This window comes from Puma concolor, chromosome D1, assembly GCF_028749965.1.
Source record: "Puma concolor isolate L17-30 chromosome D1, mPumCon1.1.hap2, whole genome shotgun sequence".
Lineage (NCBI taxonomy): Eukaryota > Metazoa > Chordata > Mammalia > Carnivora > Felidae > Puma > Puma concolor.
In genome coordinates, this window is record NC_141676.1 from 96,800,030 (window position 1) to 96,817,294 (window position 17,265).

Below are 17,265 nucleotides of genomic sequence, written 5' to 3' on the forward strand. Positions count from 1 at the left end.
CAGGGAGAATTAAATTACTTTAGATCTACAGAAATAACTGTACTTTCGGGCCTCAACAAATTTCCGTTCCTAAATGCCCGTAGAACTATATCACACGCCGCAGAGAGACTGGTGTTTATAAGTGGAACCTAGAAAACACAACGGGCTTGGAAACAAATCAGAAAGAATTAATGGCTTTGGCTGAGAAAACTGGTTTTGAACCAATCGTGTGGAGAGAAACGCTAATGATGTTTGCATAGCAGATTTAAATCTGAAAACGTGGCTCTTCTAAGAGCTTTAATTACGCTGTGCCACTTGCGCCGGCCACGACTGTCTCAAAGTCTCCCCTCGGTCCCCCGTCTAGATGGAAACTCTACGTTGAAACAAATGAAAGGTTACGTTTCGCAAAATCACGGGCATGGGAAGCTGTACTGTTTCACAGAAACAAATCTAATGGCCGAAACAGAACATGATACTGAAGGATCCCCATTGTACCGGGCTTGTGTGCAAAGACGCTCAATTATGTCTCGTGGTCCAGGTCAACACGCGGGAACAAAATGAGCGTGAAGTGCTCCTTCATCGGTAATCATCCGCACACAAAACGTGCACTTCTTTTCCTTCGCATTCGCTAGAAAGGTTACGCAGACAATGCGGACACAACTCTTTTGTTACCGTTCAGACAACAGATGCAAGGTCTCCTCTTCAGATGCCTAGGTAAGACACGGATGCAGAGAGGCAGGGGAGGGTGGTCTCATATGCATGCACCATGATATTTGCTGGCTTTCATGGACCGTATTCGAGGGCTTACTGTACTCCAAACAAAATAAAATCAAATCTCCATTTAATGAAGAGCCTCACATGTAGCATAGCACTCGATCAAAAAAAACCTACTAAAATTAGAGCATGTTTCTAGCACAATTAACATCCTTGGCACTCATAATAAAATATTCAATAACTGGCCATTTTGCCTGTTGAGGAGGTGAATAAAAGCACTGCTATTAATCATTTAGCAGTTATTTATTTGCCACTTTATTTTAAGTAGGCAGTTAAATTGAAACTGCACATGTTATTATTGATTTAGGTTTAATTTAATCCTTTTAAACAGACCAATTATTCCCAATTTATATGCCATTAAATCTTTTATGCATATGAACAGCAAATTCAATTTTTGTGTAAGTGTAAAGTTTTTAATGCTTCTTTAAGGAACTATAAAACTGACAATCACTGCCAAGGATTTCTGAATTCTAGGCTCATGTTCATCTTTTAATCAATGGCTTTTAAATAAATCAAATGAAATAAATCCAAAGGATTAAAAAATCACTTCTGCAAATATGAAATAAAATGGTGCCACAACTATACGGATGTACTTCAAGTAGGTTGTTTACAGTTTGGGAAATTTCACTTAATGTAGGCATTCTGCTAAAAAAAAAATTAAACATTTTAATGGAAGAATGTTGCTTTAATGAACTGAAGGCCAAACACTATCTACAGAAACACACCGAAGAGAAGGGATTGGATGGTACCGAGTGGATTTTATTTACAGCAATTATATAATTTGGGTAATTCCGACTAAAGTCCCTTCTTTGTCGACAACAGATTTATGGCGGCAAAATAACCAGATATTTGCCCCACGTTCAGCCTTGATTCAAGGGCAATCTGTGAATTAAAGGAAAATAAACGCTGTAAAGAGTGTGTGTTTGTAATCGCAGTGTAAAATCCTAGTACCTCACCTCTATCACTTACGTGAAACAAAGCCTCCCTACAGCTTCACAAGGAAAATGTTTTATGTCCAGTATTTAGAAACATAATTCCTCGCAGTCTGTGAGAGTTACAGCGCTCACTAGGAATTTTCCGTACAGGTCTTGGATGTTCTTTTTAATCTGCAGAAACACTGCCTTCTTTTTTTTTTTTATTTTTTTTTTATTTTTATTTTTTTTTTTTTTTAATTTTTTTTTTTTCAACGTTTTTATTTATTTTTGGGACAGAGAGAGACAGAGCATGAACGGGGGAGGGGCACAGAGAGAGGGAGACACAGAATCGGAAACAGGCTCCAGGCCCTGAGCCATCAGCCCAGAGCCCGACGCGGGGCTCGAACTCACGGAGTGCGAGATCGTGACCTGGCTGAAGTCGGACGCCTAACCGACTGCGCCACCCAGGCGCCCCAACACTGCCTTCTTAGAAGCAGAGCCTTGGATTTATAAAATGTCTAGGTGCTTACACTTTCTTTAGATAGAATTTCCTGTCTTTGAGATGCCAGATATTAACAGCATTGTACCTGCAAGGTAGCCATGATGTCATGAGAAAAGCAGTGGAAGGGACAGGTCTTGAAACCTGGGTCCCAAGTCCAGATTTTGCCACTGACCGGCTGGGTGCACTTGGGTGAATCTCTTCACCGCCCTCGGCCCCCGGTTCCTCCTTTGGACGATAAGGAAAATAGGCTGGGCTTTAAGAGCCCTGCAGCTCTAAGAATCCAGTTTTATTCATTGGGTTGCATCCATTGTGCTAAACTCACCAATGTACATAAGAGAGGGGTGGCTGGGTGGCTTAGTTGCGTAAGCGTCCAACTTTGGCTCAGGTCATGATCTCACGGTTTGCATGACCTCATGGTTCATGAGTTCAAGGCCCGCATCGGGCTTTCTGCTGTCAGCGAGGAACCCTCTCTCTGCCCCTTCCTCCCTCCCTCCCTCTCTCTCAAAAATGACATTAAAAAAAAAAAAAAAAAAAACGAATTGGAAAAAGCATTCATTTTAAATTCAATATATTCAAAACGTATAGTAATGAAAGCTTTCTATATTTTCACACTTGCCAGGGAGTAGAAATAAAATGAATACAATAAAGGCCATGGATTAAGCCATTCCTTTAGTAACTTGGTTATAATCCGCTTAATCATCTTGATAAACTCACAGGATTGTAGGTGATGTGAATTTAAATTCTGCTTTGTGAGGTTCGGAACTCGCTATTTACTAATTTAACACAGTAAGCATCCCAATTTTGAAATAAGCCAGAAAGGAACTGGTGGTGGTCTCCGAGGGCATTAAACCCCAGGGCACTGTGGCGTTAGCATTTCTGGCGGGGACTCTGCCTTTAATGGACACAATCTATGCCCACGCACATTCTTTACTTTTGTCTCTGACGGCTCATCCGTTGTGATGGCACCCTGCCTTCCCAGGGGAGGGCGCCGAGGTTTAACTACAGCAGAGTTTCTGAACAAACGGATGAAAAGAAAACAAATGACTAATACCTACGGAAAAAGTCACTTCTCTGATAACAGCCACTCCCACGTGATCAGAAACAAACAACAAAAATGCTAGTAGCCGTTCCCCCAAATACTGTGTGGAGTAAGGAAGGCAGTGTAGTATATTTCAAGTGGTTGGCCAACTGATGTCCTTAAATTGAAAATCTATCCAATAAAGTCAATAAAAATGAACATGGGTGAATGTTTCTAGAGACCAACAGGGATGAGTGAGCTCCCGGAATCTCTCACAATGTTCTTAGTAACACTAGCATGTTAAACGTGCCCTCGGGTGTCATTCTTACTCTACTATTGGGGGGCGGGAATCTCTACACCACCTGTGAAAGAAAGTCTGCCCTCAGCTTAATATTTCCAGTGTGTTCTCCAAAACAGCCTGGGAAATTTGAGGGGAAATGAGATGCTGAGTTTTGCTCCTTTTTTTTTTTTTTCTTTTTAACATTTATTTATTTTTTGAGAGACAGAGCACGAGCAGGGGAGGGGCAGAGAGAGAGGGAGACACAGAATGCAAAGCAGGCTCCAGGCTCTGAGCTGTCGGCACAGAGCCCGATGTGGGGCTCGAGCCCACAAGCCATGAGATCATGACCCGAGCCCAAGTCGGATGCTTAACTGACTGAGCCACCCAGGTGCCCCGCTGAGTTTTGCTTTTTACCAAGTCTCTCTTTACTCACTGTCTCTTTTGGTTCTTCAGTACTGCTCTAAGCCCTCCACCTGATTCTTGTATTAGTAATCAGAAATAATACCTATGAAAGCATTTGAGGGGAAGATCCTATACCACCACAGCACGATAAAAATGCAGATTATTACTGAATCCATTTCTTACTTTTAGACAGTTTTGAGTATCACAGGGTAAGAATTCCTCATTGTGGCCGGGGGGGGGGGGGGGGGGGACACCTGGGTGGCTCAGTTGGTTAAGCGTGTGACTCCGGCTCAGGTCATGATCTCCTGGCACGTGAGTTCGAGCCCCACCTCGGGCTCTGTGCTGACAGCTCGGAGCCTGGAGCCTGCTTCGGATTCTGTGTCTCTCTCTCTGCCACTTCCCTGCTTGCACTCTGTCTCCCAGCACTCTGTCTCTCTCTCTCTCATAAATAAGCATTAAAATAAATTAAAAAAAAAAAATTCCTCATTGTGCCTGTCTCCTGCCCAGTGATTTCTGGTATGAGGTGGTTTATTAGAATATGGGATCTTTGGTGAAGGCTTTCATTCCCAGGTGATGCAGAAGACACCTACAGGCCTTGATGAATGAAAACAATTCTGTTTCCTGGGACAGATGCTGTAGCCAGTGACCCTGCCGCCCAGAACAAAGTGCGATCAATGTTTGTGCATTGCAAAGGCACAGTATCCTTGAAAAAAATGTGTGTTACTTTCCTAAAATTTATTACCTTACATACATATTTACTCTGGCCTCCATTTAGTCCGTATCGAGATTGTTATAGCTTTAATTTTTGCTATCAGCCCTGATCACCTATCTAGATAACCGATAATTAGAGGATCAGGCTTTGGTTAGGAGAGCTTTCATTCAGTTCAATTTCTGGCTCTGCCACTTAGAAACGACATACACCTACACGACTCTCAAAGCCTTGGTTCCTTATCTGCAAAATGGGGATAATAGTGCCTAAGAGGCTCTTGTAAGGATAAATGAGATAGTATATATAAAGCAAATAGTTCTACAAATGGTAGCTAATTACATTTAAGTATTCTTATTAAACACATATACTAGGTATGGTACCGCTGCCCCCTGACTTTTTTTTTTTTTTTTTTTTTTAACATATAAGGTTTCAGAGGCCCCACGACTGAAGAGGCTATTTCTAATGCTCTAGGAATTACATTGATCTCTTTCTTTGCCATTGCCGAGTTTCCTATGGCTAGTTGTGGAGTGGGGTTTAAGGATTATCACGTGGAGATCCTCTCTCTCTCTCTCTCCACTCTCGATTCATTCACTGTAGTCAATGCCGCTCCAATTTCCATTAAGTAAAAGGTTTTCTCTAATCCATATACATTGCACTATGGCTTGACTTTGGTGAGGTACAGGAGAGTAATTGCTTTGAGGAGGTTCTGGGAACATCAAAACAGAAGAGTGGGGCTCAAGTGATTTGTCAGGCAGCTTTTAAAATTGTTGCTTATAACAGCAAGAGGAAAGAGATTTTTCATGGTTTTTTTTTTTTTTTTTCAACGTTTATTTATTTTTGGGACAGAGAGAGACAGAGCATGAACGGGGGAGGGGCAGAGAGAGAGGGAGACACAGAATCGGAAACAGGCTCCAGGCTCTGAGCCATCAGCCCAGAGCCCGACGCGGGGCTCGAACTCACGGACCGCGAGATCGTGACCTGGCTGAAGTCAGACGCTTAACCGACTGCGCCACCCGGGCGCCCGAGATTTTTCATGGTTTTAAGGCACGGCTTTGAGTAATTGTTTTTGAACTACAACTCCCAGAATACCATCTACCTCGCAAAAATGAAAGCCTGCTTGAATTTCATAGGAGAGCCTGGGATCGATTTGTCTGTTTCACGGCTAGCAAACTACCCAGGGCCAAGCAACAACTGCACATAGGAAAGGTTTCTAGGACTAAAGTGAAAAAGGCCAGTAACTAACCTGAATAATATTTTTGAGGCATTATTTGGCTAAATGCTTCAGTTCTGTTTTCCTTTGTAGTGGAGAACTGGTCCTCCTAATGTTCAGTGCACGGAGCACTACACCGCCAAACAATTACTAGGGCTAAAAGCCATTCTAACCCCGGGGATGACAGTCTGTCATTAAAGATTTCGAAACAAAATCGGTCTACAAAAAACAGCAATCTTCATGGATCTCTGAATCAGAAGACGAGGGCCCTGGCCATAATTTTGATTTCCATAAGTAGTGGTCTTTATTTTGAAATATATTGAGTGGCATTTACATTGGCCTGGGGTAAAGAGCAAGGGAGAAAAGTCTGCTTCCTGAGCACTGGACTCAAAAGAAGAAAAACTCAACACTGGGGAAATGAGGTCACTTAATGGATCCTTGCTTTGGTTTCTCCCTTGTAAAAGTACCGACAAGAATGCCTATCTACTGCAAAGATCTGTCCTTTCCAGTGCCCTCGTTTCTGGAGGAAAAAACCCCCCAAAGAACTACCATTTATTACCTAGGAGACTCTGACTCTCTTACATCAGAGCTATGATAAAAACACGGCTTAAGGCACAGAGACTGTGTGAGTTTTCCACTCTCCCACTCAGCCAAGGTAATAAATGTATATAATAGCAATCCCTTTAAGCGTCGTGGGCAGCCTTTAAAATGGGGATCATTGTAGCATCTCCTAACAGGGCTGCATACAGATTAAATGAGACAATACGCATAAAGTGTTTAGTGCAGGGACGGGCTCATGATAAACATCCTATAAATGCTGGCTATTGTTACGAGAACCTTAATAGTGACCTTTGGTTTCTCTTCTTCCTTCGGTCACCATATCTAATGTGTCAACAGGCCCTGTCAACTCATGTTCTCATTCTCTCTCTTTCTAAATTACCGATGCAGTAAGTGAATAAAAGATTGCTAAGAAGGATACACATCCACGGAAGGGTACATACTGGTTCTCTCTGAGGAGGCACGTGGGGGAATGGGTTTGAGAAGGGGAATAAGGACACTTTAACTGTAACATTTTAGGTCTTTAAAAAAATATACGACACACATATGGCAAGAAGGGTTAATCTGTAGATTAGGATTTTTGTCATATTTTTTTAAATATTTTGAGAGAGAGGGAGAGAGGAAGAATCCCAAGCAGGCTTCACAACGTGGGCCTTGATCTCAGGCATCATGAGATCATGACCTGAGCTGAAATTAAGAGTCGGATGCTTAACTGACTGAGCCGCCCAGGCCCCCCAGAATTTTGTCGAAATTTAAATCAACATCAAGAACAAAACCACAAGTATCCTCCCACAGCACTATGATGTTGAACAAGTTACTTGACCTCTGTTCACCTCATTTTCCTTATCCATAAAAGGGGAATAGCAGCATTTTCTTGCAGGATGGCAATGCAGAATTAAAAGAAATTACAGATGGGCCTTTAAAAAGAGATACTGTTGTCATGGCTATAAATTGTTACTATTGGGTAGTCTCTTTGTCCATCATGAGTTTACCCTCTAATTCACGATGCACCTGCTTACAGGATAATCTTCCTTACACATGGCTTCGTCTCCCAGGTGTCCCCAAGAGCCTGTATTCTCTCCCCGTGGTGTACCCAACCCAGGTCACGCAGGGGTGGCTGTCTGGCTGATGCCTCCCTGAGCCCACCTCTCTCCCCCAGCGCCGTGGCTGCACCTTGGTCACAGCAGTTACTGCTTAGAAGCAAATGCACTTGATTCTGCAGGATGTCCGTAGTGAAAGAAATAAGGAAGGAAAGCAGAAAGGAACAAAAAGACTCAGGACTGGGCCGTCACTGTGGCTCCCGCAGGTGCCCTTGTTAGGACGGTGTTGCTAGGGCTGGTTGTTGGGTTCCATGTTCAATGCCCTGTCTGGGGGGTGGGCTGGTTGCATTCACTGTGGTCCCTATAATCAGGGCCCTGTGCCGTCCTCTTTCTCTATGCTCCTCTGGCACCAAGTGGGGCTTTAACGTGTCATGCGTTCGTTCTAATTCTGTTGTTGTCAAATTTTACCTTCTTTCCAAAACCCTGCCTGCCCAAGTTCTAGGCCTTCTATAAACTTTGTTCAATATATTTTACCCATTTAGGGGCGCCTGGGTGGCTCAGTCGGTTGAGCGTCCGACTTCGGCTCAGGTCATGATCTCACAGCTCGTGAGTTCGAGCCCCGCGTCGGGCTCTGCGTTGACAGCTCAGAGCCTGGAGCCTGTTTCGGATTCTGTGTCTTTCTCTCTCTCTGCCCCTAACCCACTCACATTCTGTCTCTGTCTCTCTCAAAAATAAATAAACACTAAAAAAATTTTTTTAATATATTTTATCCATTTAGAAAAAAAAACCCTGATACCTATATAACTTAAAAAGCACTTCATTCTACATACTCTGTGTGTATTGATTGACTTTCACCTCAAAACTCAGTGAAGGAACTATTGTCCCATTTCAGTGATGATGGAACTGAGGCACAGGGAGATTAAGTGAACTTGGCCAAGTCACATAGCTAGTAAGTGGCAGAATCTGAACCCAGACTGTCCGTTTTGGACTATATGCTTCATTACCCTGTGAAAACCTCTTTTCTAATCAGTAGCTTTTAACTTCTTCCACACTGTGTCAGAAAATTAGTATTTTCGTTAAAACTGAGTACTGTATTCATTTATATTCTCTTAAATTATTTGGTAGTTCCCACATAGCATTATGTTAATACCCCATAAATACAGTTTACTAGAAATTAAATCCTTATATGATTATATAAGCCCCGGGAGGTAGCTAGGATTCTACTCCCAGAATGTATTTACTGACATTGATAGCCGTCCTGGGAGATATAGGCAGGCCAGATCAGTTTGACCGGTGAGAAAAATGAGTTGCAAAAGAGTTAAATGATTTATCCAAATTACAGACTAGATAGCAGTGCCTGGACTAAATCAAGACCACCTGGTTCCACGTCCTGGTGCTTTCCTATATAACAGGCTTCCTGGAATTTCTCCAAGGTCAGGTCGTAGCAGTGGAGGCACTTGGAATATGGACAGGAAATTGCTTGGGACCAGTGCCAGACACATTACAAGGTGTTCATGACTCTAGCCTGTCCTTACTGTTGCTTGTAATTATTTAACAATACATTTCAGAACCCACTGGTATCTTACACAAGCCAATTCCTTACCTGGAATATATGCCATCGTTCTGGGTATGGAGGTTTTCCTTGCCGTCCTTCTGGGCTGCTTTTCTGCTTGCTTCCTCTTCTGTCTCACTCAGGCTTTCCAGTTGAGGGCTTTCCTCCTCCAGGCTGTCAGGCTCCATATTGTCCTGGATTGGATTTCCAAGTTCAGACTGGGACTTGCTCTCTTGAGTGAAGCTTTCTGAATCGGATTCCAAGGAGTCTTTTGAAATCAGGTGTAAGTCTTTCTTAAAAGGTGGCTCTGTGGACTGGACTTTTAAGCTGGTGTGGTGGACAGGAGACCGAATTGAGAGCTTGGGAATTAATTTACTATGACTCATCTTGAAAAAATACACTTATGAATATGAATACAAATATTCTCGATAGGAGCAGTTGGCTTGAGTATTTAAAGCTGCGGTTCACAAAAGCATCACCTAAAAAACAAGGAAGTTTATGTCACTTGGCGACTCCTGAAAGCTCTTTAATTCCAGGGTTACTCAAACATTTAAGTGAGTAGAACTCCGTTATATTATCTGCAGCCTTTCTGTACCCTTTTGTGGGAGGAAGGTCTATTAGAAAAACTATTGTGTTTTTCTCTCTACGGAAACACATCTGATGTGGAGCTCATAAATAGCCTGAGTAATCAAATGCAGCTTTATTGAGGAAATCCAGTGGCTAGATTCCTTCCTCTGCCTTCCAAGGGCCTGTTACAGACACGCCTGGACAAGAGCTAAATAATTAATTATTTCGAACACCCAGGGCACCAATATAAATATGCCAGGTTCAGGAGTATTCATGAATAGAATAAAACAGGTTCAGGGTCTACCTTTTGAAAAGTAGAGGAGAAAAAAGGGAAGAATGTGTTTTGGAACTGTAAAGAGGGAAGGCTTTTGTGCGTAGACCGATATTGGCCGGTCTTGTCATTTAGGAGACATGTTGGTACCCAGCTTGCTACTGGGTAGGAATGTGTAACTTAGGTGGCCATCACATGGAGGTCAACCTCCGGTCAGTATATATATTTAAAAAAGCAATGATTAGAACCGTTTAACAAAATATTTGGAGGCTTTGTGCATTCGGCCACTAAGTGACTCATAGCAGAGGCTGGACATCTACCTACCTGAGAGGGACGTTGTCCTGGAGAATGTTGGGTGGGTGGGAGATTGGCCTGAGTAACAGCGAGGGTCCCTTCTAACTCTCTTAAGTGTGTGGTTCCAGGCGAGCCTTCCCTGTCTCAAAGGGCTGTCATAAAGACCCATGAGACAGTTTATGGAAAGGGGTGCTCTGAGTTCATATCAGATTGAAAGGAGATGATGATTTTGGATTGTGCTCCCTTTCATCTCCACCTAGCATTCCTATTTTGCTCTGTCTTCTTTCTCCCCGCCTTTGTGCCATTTTTTCCCCCGTAGGTCAGGTAACAGAAACTTTACCATCAGAGATTCCTGTAACATTTATAAGGGCTCTTGTTATTTTGGCAGACCGCTAGCTTTAATTAAATAAATGAACTTATTCGGATTCCTTGCACTGTAATCACGTGGAATCTGGTTGCTAACGTTATCAGCTCCTTAGAGGAAAATACCTTAACAAACAAAACAGACAAAAGGCAGCTTTCAGATTTAAATACATTATGAAGTGGTTTTCTTTTTAATTCAAAATCCCCCAAGGGGGTAGACCTAATATATTATGGGTTAACTGTACAGACTAGTTTGCTGTATCAGCTCATTTTAAAAATACATAGTGTGCCTTACCTTGTTAGCTCAATATTGATAAGCAGATTAACTGTTGCTCTTTAGGGTGTTTTTATTTTTATTTTTTTAAGTTTTTTTTTTTAAGGTTTGTTTATTTTTGAGAGAGACACAGAGTGCTAGCAGGGAGGAGCGGAGAGAGAGAGACAGATTCAGAATCTGAAACAGGCTCCAGGCTCTGAGCTGTCAGCACAGAGCCCGAGGCGGGGCTTGAACTCATGAACCTGAGCTGAAGTCAGAGGCTTACCTGACAGAGCTACCCAGGGGCCCCTCGGGTGTTTTTAGAAAGCAGCAAATCCACCAAGTACTAACATTTTAATGGAAAATTTGTATAAACATCTGTTAAGAGTTTGACTGAATGAGTTTAAGCTTCTGTACTTGGGATCTTATAGACAAGGCTTAAAATAATCATTCTGTTTCAATTTGGAATTGCTCATGAAATCCTTCAGTCCCCTCAGTTGTTCTTAAATGAAATAGGCTAAGGTTTCTGAGATTTAACGAATAAAAAAATAATGTCCGTGGAAGAAGATAATTTTGTTGTTAATGAAATCTGGGATAGTGGGGAGAGAGTAGAGGCAAACATCACCAGACTTTGGTGGAGGCCTGATCTCATAAAGGCGTGAGATTAAAGAGGGGAAACTAGTATCTTGAATAAATGAGCACACGGGCATTTTAAATGTAATGAAAGTGGCTCCCTAGTGGTACAGTTGTTTTTCACTGAATTTCTGACCTAGAGAGGCTGACAAATCTCGTTACAAAGTAAACAAGACAGGCTGGGATGTCGCCATTGGTATCCAGGCGCTGAGACTCGGCCAGTTCCCTAGGGTTCTCTTCAAGACCTTGAGTCTCATCCTCTCATACGGGGAGGAACGAATTTCCTTCTGTAGGTGAAAGGGAACTCTGCGTGTTCTGGCTAAGAGGAAAAGTAGAAAGTTGTCCTGTTGTGGAACAGCCTGGAAACTGCCCGTACGGGGCGGCCGGTTTGTTTTCTGTATTTTCCTTTTTTTCCCCCCCACTGATGGACAAGACTGGGCAGCAAAGGCGGTTTAAGATCAGGGAAGTGACGGGTCGTGCCCTGCACGGGTCTTAGTCAACAGAGGACAGGGCTGCTCTGGGAGTCTGGGCACCGAAGCATTTCCAGGGGCCCTTGTCCCTGCCTCGCCACGGTCCCCTTTCCCGCCTGGACCCCAAATGCTGTCTAGCACGGGCTCCTTGGGTGTCTCCTGGTCCTGATCCAGTTTCCTCTGGAGGTTTCCTGCTGTCCCCGTCCCCACCAACCCCCCCCCCCCAAGTCTCAGCTCTTCCCATTTCCCTCCCGGGCACGCGCACCCCCCCCCCTTCAGGAGGCAACCGCCTGTCACCTGCCCAGCGCTCCTCGGAGACCGTGACCCCCGCAGCCCGCATTCTCCAGTGCCGCCACCAGCCGGCCTCCCTCCCGCCGCCCGGCCCCGCCCCGCCCCGCCCGCGTCGCAGGTGCTGCCCTGGAGACCGCAGCCAACGAGACCCAAGCCCGGAGCTCAGCTAGCGAGGTGCTGGGGAGGCGGGGCCAGCGCCGGGGGCGGGGCCAGCGCCGGGAGGGGGGGGCGGGCGCACGCGCGGTGGCATCTCCTGCTCTTGCAGAGAGGGTGGGACCAGTTGTGATGACTGCGTTCAAATGCGATAGAGCAATGTAGAGAGGGATCTTAAAAATGTTGAGGAAGAAAACCCCTCAAAATACGTACTGTGTGATCTTGTATATAAAGTTAAAAAGAGGAAAAACTAAACTGTGCTATATTTATGGATGCACAGTTTGTGTCGAAAACTAAAAAAAAAAAAGTGATTCTCATAAAGTTAGGATTGTGGTTAGCTCTGGCAAGCAGGCTGCGGGGGGGGGGGGGGGGTTGGCGTGAGAGACAATGGCTTAATAAGCAACGCGGCAATACTCTGTTCTTCACAAATTCCTAAGAATTAGCACATACAAGGAAAGCCATAAACTGCATTGTTTTTATCTGTTGCTATGGTAATACCAGCGATACTTTGTGTATGAGTGACACTTCCCAGGGTTTGCAAAGTGCTTTTCCGTGTATTATCTGCTCGGAATTAAGCTGTCAACCTGACCATCACCAAAACACAAAGAAAAATGGGAAAGATAAGGCAAAAAAATCATCAATATAGATAGGTTAGCAACGCCGGAGTGATTTTCATCCTTCCCCACCCCCACTCCGTCTATCCCTTCTCCCTACTGTTTGTTTGTTTGTTTGTTTGTTTGTTTATTTATTTATTTATTTTGAGAGAAAACAAGAAGGGGAGGGTCATTAAGAGAGGGAGGGAGGGAGAGAGAAAAAGAGAGGGAGGGAGCGAGAGAATCCCAAGCAAGCTCCACACCATCAGCACAGGGCTCAACTCGGGGCTCAAACTCATGAGCTGTGAGATCATGACCTGAGCTGAAATCAGTAAAATCCTCCACTAGTTCTCCCCTCCTGGACCAACTTCTACCCAGTTACATGACCTTGGTGAGCTTCCTCTCCTACAGGAAGAATTTTCAGACAGTCCCCTGACACTGTCCTCATGACCCTTGGACCAGGGTAGTTCTCAATCCTGGGCGGTATTGTCCGCCAGGGGACATCAGTGGTGTCTGGAGACATTTTTTTACGGTCATGACTTCCAGGAGTGCTTCTGGCATCTACTGGCTGGAGGCCAGGGATGCAGCCAAACAACCTGCCAACGAGTAGGGCAGTCTCCACCACCAAAAAAACCCACTCAGTTCAAAATGTAAATAGGGCTGAGGTTGACAAACCCCATGCTAGACTAATGGCCCTTGGTCTGTGGCCCCACGGTACCCAAGTGCATGGTTCTGTCCTTATACGTGTCCTTATGTAGGTATGGTAGTGTATTCCTTATTAGTCACGTGTTAATGATTCTGTCACCTCCTTACTACAGGGTAAGCTCCTGGAGAGCGAGGACTAGCATTGTGCATGACACTTAGTAGATGCTCAATAAATGCTGAAAATCCCCAATACCTTGATAATTTAGCCCTTGCATGGAGGGTAGATAAGCTCTTTTAATAGAGATACACTCTTATTTGGCACATAACTAGGATGATTACATCACTTGTTATTTAAGCCCAGGATGCACTCAAGAATAAAAAATATAGGCTATTAATAAATAGCAACTGAAATTTTCACGGGTAGCTGGAAAGTGCCGTCATTCTAGGCATAACTCTAACAAGGTTAATTGTCTGGTTCCATCGCCTATATGTTAAATTAGAAGCAGCAAGTTAGAGATGGATAATGAAAGGCACCCAGAGGACAGAGATGGGACACTACCAGCAAGTGAAGAGACAGGAGTATCACAAAAATAAGACACGTTCAGGAAAACAAAGCAACGTGCAGTCATTTGGTGTAGGCACCCGGGAAACTTGTAGCTGAAAACCCTGTGTGCCAGTCAGGGGATGATAGCAAGTACACGATTAATTTCCATAATGATTATTTATTTTTACAATGTCAACATTTTTATTTTCCATTTGTATTTAAATTCATAACAAATCCACAAATTTGTACAAGTATGCAATGAAAAAATGGTGTGACTGAGCATGTAAGTGATCACTCTTTTCGCTGTTAATAGATACTTAGACATAAGTTATTAAGAACAGAAGGTTCAGTCGAGAAACCGAAACCCAAAGAGCAAGGGACTTGGCCAAGTCTCAGGCTTTGATAATACAACTTGAAAAACAGCCTGAATTCTCTTCCACATTCTAGCACACACATATTCCGTTTCCATGGCTAGTTGGTAAGTTCCTTGGTATTGGAGATCTAGCTTCTAGCCCAGGCAGTTTGTCTCTGATTAGCTGTGTGACCTTGCGTGGGAATTAGACCATTAGGTCCCATAGTCCTCATCTGGGAGATGGAAAGGGTTAGATGAACTGTGGTTTTCACACTGTGCTCTTTGGTACCCTGTGGTTCCCTGGGGAGGGCAAGAGGGCAGCTGTCCGTTTATCAGCCTCTCCCAGTAGAACAACTCTGTTTTTAATTACTTTTTAAAAAATTATTTTTTAATTTACATCCAAGTTAGCATCTAGTGCAACAATGATTTCAGGAGTAGTGAAATCAGGCACCTTAGTGCCCCTTCCCCATTTAGCCCCTCCCCCCTCCAGCAACCCTCTGTTTGTTCTCCATATTTAAGAGTTTCTTATGTTTCGTCCCCCTCCCTGTTTTTATATTATTTTTGTTTCCCTTTCCTTATGTTCCTCTGTTTTGTCTCTGAAAGTCCTCATATGAGTGAAGTCATATGATATTTGTCTTTCTCTAATTTCGCTTAGCATAATACCTTCCAGTTCCATCCATGTAGTGGCAAATGGCAAGATTTCATTCTCTTTGATTGCTGAGTAATACTCCATTGTGTGTGTGTGTGTATGTGTGTGTGTGTGTGTGTATATATATATATATATATATATATATATATATATGTACTTATACACCACATATTTTTTATCCATTCATCCATCGATGGACATTTGGGCTCTTTCCATACTTTGGCTATTGTTGATAGTGCTGCTATAAACATTGGGGTGCATGTGCCCCTTCAATGGATGCTGTTATCCCTTGGGTAAATACCTAGTAGTGCAATTGCTGGCTCGTAGGGTAGTTCTATTTTTAATTTTTTGAGGAACTTCCATACTGTTTTCCAGAGTGGCTGCCCCAGTTTGCATTCCCACCAGCAGTGCAAAAGGGATCCTCTTTCTCCGCATCCTCGCCAGCATCTGTTGTTGTCTGAGTTGTTCATGTGAGCCATTTGGACAGGTGTGAGGTGGTATCTCATTGTGGTTTTGATTTGTATTTCCCTGATGATGAGTGATGTGGAGCATTTTTTCATGTGTCGGTTGGCCATCTGGATGTCTTCTTTGGAGAAGTATCTATTCCTGTCTTTTGTCCGTTTCTTCACTGGATGATTTCTTTTTTGGGTGTTGAGTTTGATAAGTTCTTATAGATTTTGGACACTAACCCTTTATCTGATACGTCGTTTGCAAAGATCTTCTCCTGTTCTGTCGGTTGCCTTGTAGTTTTGCTGATTGTTTCCTTCGCTGTGCAAAATCTTTTTATCTTGATAAGGTCCCAATAGTTCATTTCTGCTTTGGTTTCCCTTGCCTCTGGAGATGTGTTGAGTAAGAAATTTCTGCGGCCAAGGTCAAAGAGGTTTTTGCCTGCTTTTTCCTCGAGGATTTTGATGGCTTCCTGTCTTACATTTAGGTCTTTCATCCAGTTTGAGTTTACTTTTGTGTCTTGTGTAAGAAAGTGGTCCAGGTTCATTTTTCTGCATGTTGCTGTCCAGTTTTCCCAGCATCACTTGCTGAAGATACTGTCTTTATTCCATTGGATATTCTTTCCTGCTTTGTCAAAGATTAGCTGGCCATACGTGTGTGGGTCCATTTCTGGGTTCTCGATTCTATTCCATGGATCTGAGTGTCTGTTTTTGTGCCACATAACTATTAACTCTTAAAAACTCATAGAGTAGATCAGTTAAGTAAGTGCTGAGTAGAAAGGTAAAAATCATGCAATATATTTTATAAAGAAAAGATTTTTTCCCAAAAATATTCAAATGTTTTCTTCTTCTTTTTTTTATTTGAGAGAGAGAGAGAGAGAGAGAGAGAGAGAATCCTAAGCAGGCTCCGTGCTCAGTGTGGAGCCTGACATGGGGCTTGATCCCACGACCTTGGGATCATTAACTGAGCCAGAAATCGAGACTCGGATGCTCAACTGAGCCACCAAGTTGCCCCTGAAATGTTTAAAATTTCAAGGGACAAACTCTCAATTATCCACCCCCTCCCCCCCGCCCCCACAAAGCATTTCTTTAGAATAACCAGTCTTGAGAATTTTAGAAGACTGAGATTGTAATCGATATATGTTTATATAGACCATGGTGTTCCACAGACAGAAGTACAAGTAACCCTAACCCTGTTCCAGAAGATTGAGTCGAGTGCTGGGGCCCACCAGAGTGGAAGAGGGGGATTCTGCCTGGCTGGAATCAGAGGCTTTAGGAATGAGATGGTCCCATAGGATGGCTCTTATAAATATAAGTAGCAAGTCATTAACATCTGTCTTTTTTCTTTCTTTTTTTTTCTTTCTTAAAAAGAATTTTAAAATGTTTATATTATGGACATTTAAAAATATATACAACAGTAGAGAGGAATGTATGAGAGGATACATGAAGGCCCTGCTCCAGCTTCAGCAAAGACCAACATGTGATCAGTCTTGTTTCTAAACATACTGTGCTCAACTCCCACTAAATTATTTAAAGGCAAATCACAGCTGTCTCATATGGTTTCTCTGTGAAGTACTTAAGGATGTATCTGTAGGAGATCATTTTTAAGTAACTACAATAGAATTATCACATGTAAAATAAAATTAGTGACTCTTTAATATTGTTTGTACTGAGTCAGTATCTTCCCGGTATCCTTTTCAAGTTGGTATGTTTGAATCAGGATTCAAACAAGTTCTACAAAGTGGTTTTTGAAATAACAGCTTTGAGATATAATTGACATAACACACAGTTTACCCTCTAAAA

At 43.1% G+C, this 17,265-nt stretch overlaps 1 protein-coding gene across 3 annotated transcripts in view; it reads right to left on the reverse strand.

Moving 5' to 3' along the window:
- JHY (junctional cadherin complex regulator) overlaps window positions 1-12,194 on the reverse strand; it is a 63,262-nt gene extending 51,068 nt beyond the window's left edge. For 2 of the 3 annotated variants that reach the window (XM_086678830.1, XM_086678828.1), the window contains exons 1-3: window positions 12,087-12,194; window positions 11,456-11,638; window positions 8,990-9,417 (exon numbers count right to left, since the gene is read on the reverse strand). In XM_086678830.1, the coding sequence (XP_086534956.1) occupies window positions 8,990-9,324 (335 nt within the window). In that variant the 5' untranslated portion in view covers window positions 9,325-9,417; window positions 11,456-11,638; window positions 12,087-12,194. The remainder of the gene's footprint in view (window positions 1-8,989; window positions 9,418-11,455; window positions 11,639-12,086) is intronic. The other variant, XM_086678829.1, reaches the window with a different exon arrangement.
- Window positions 12,195-17,265: the final 5,071 nt, after the last annotated feature.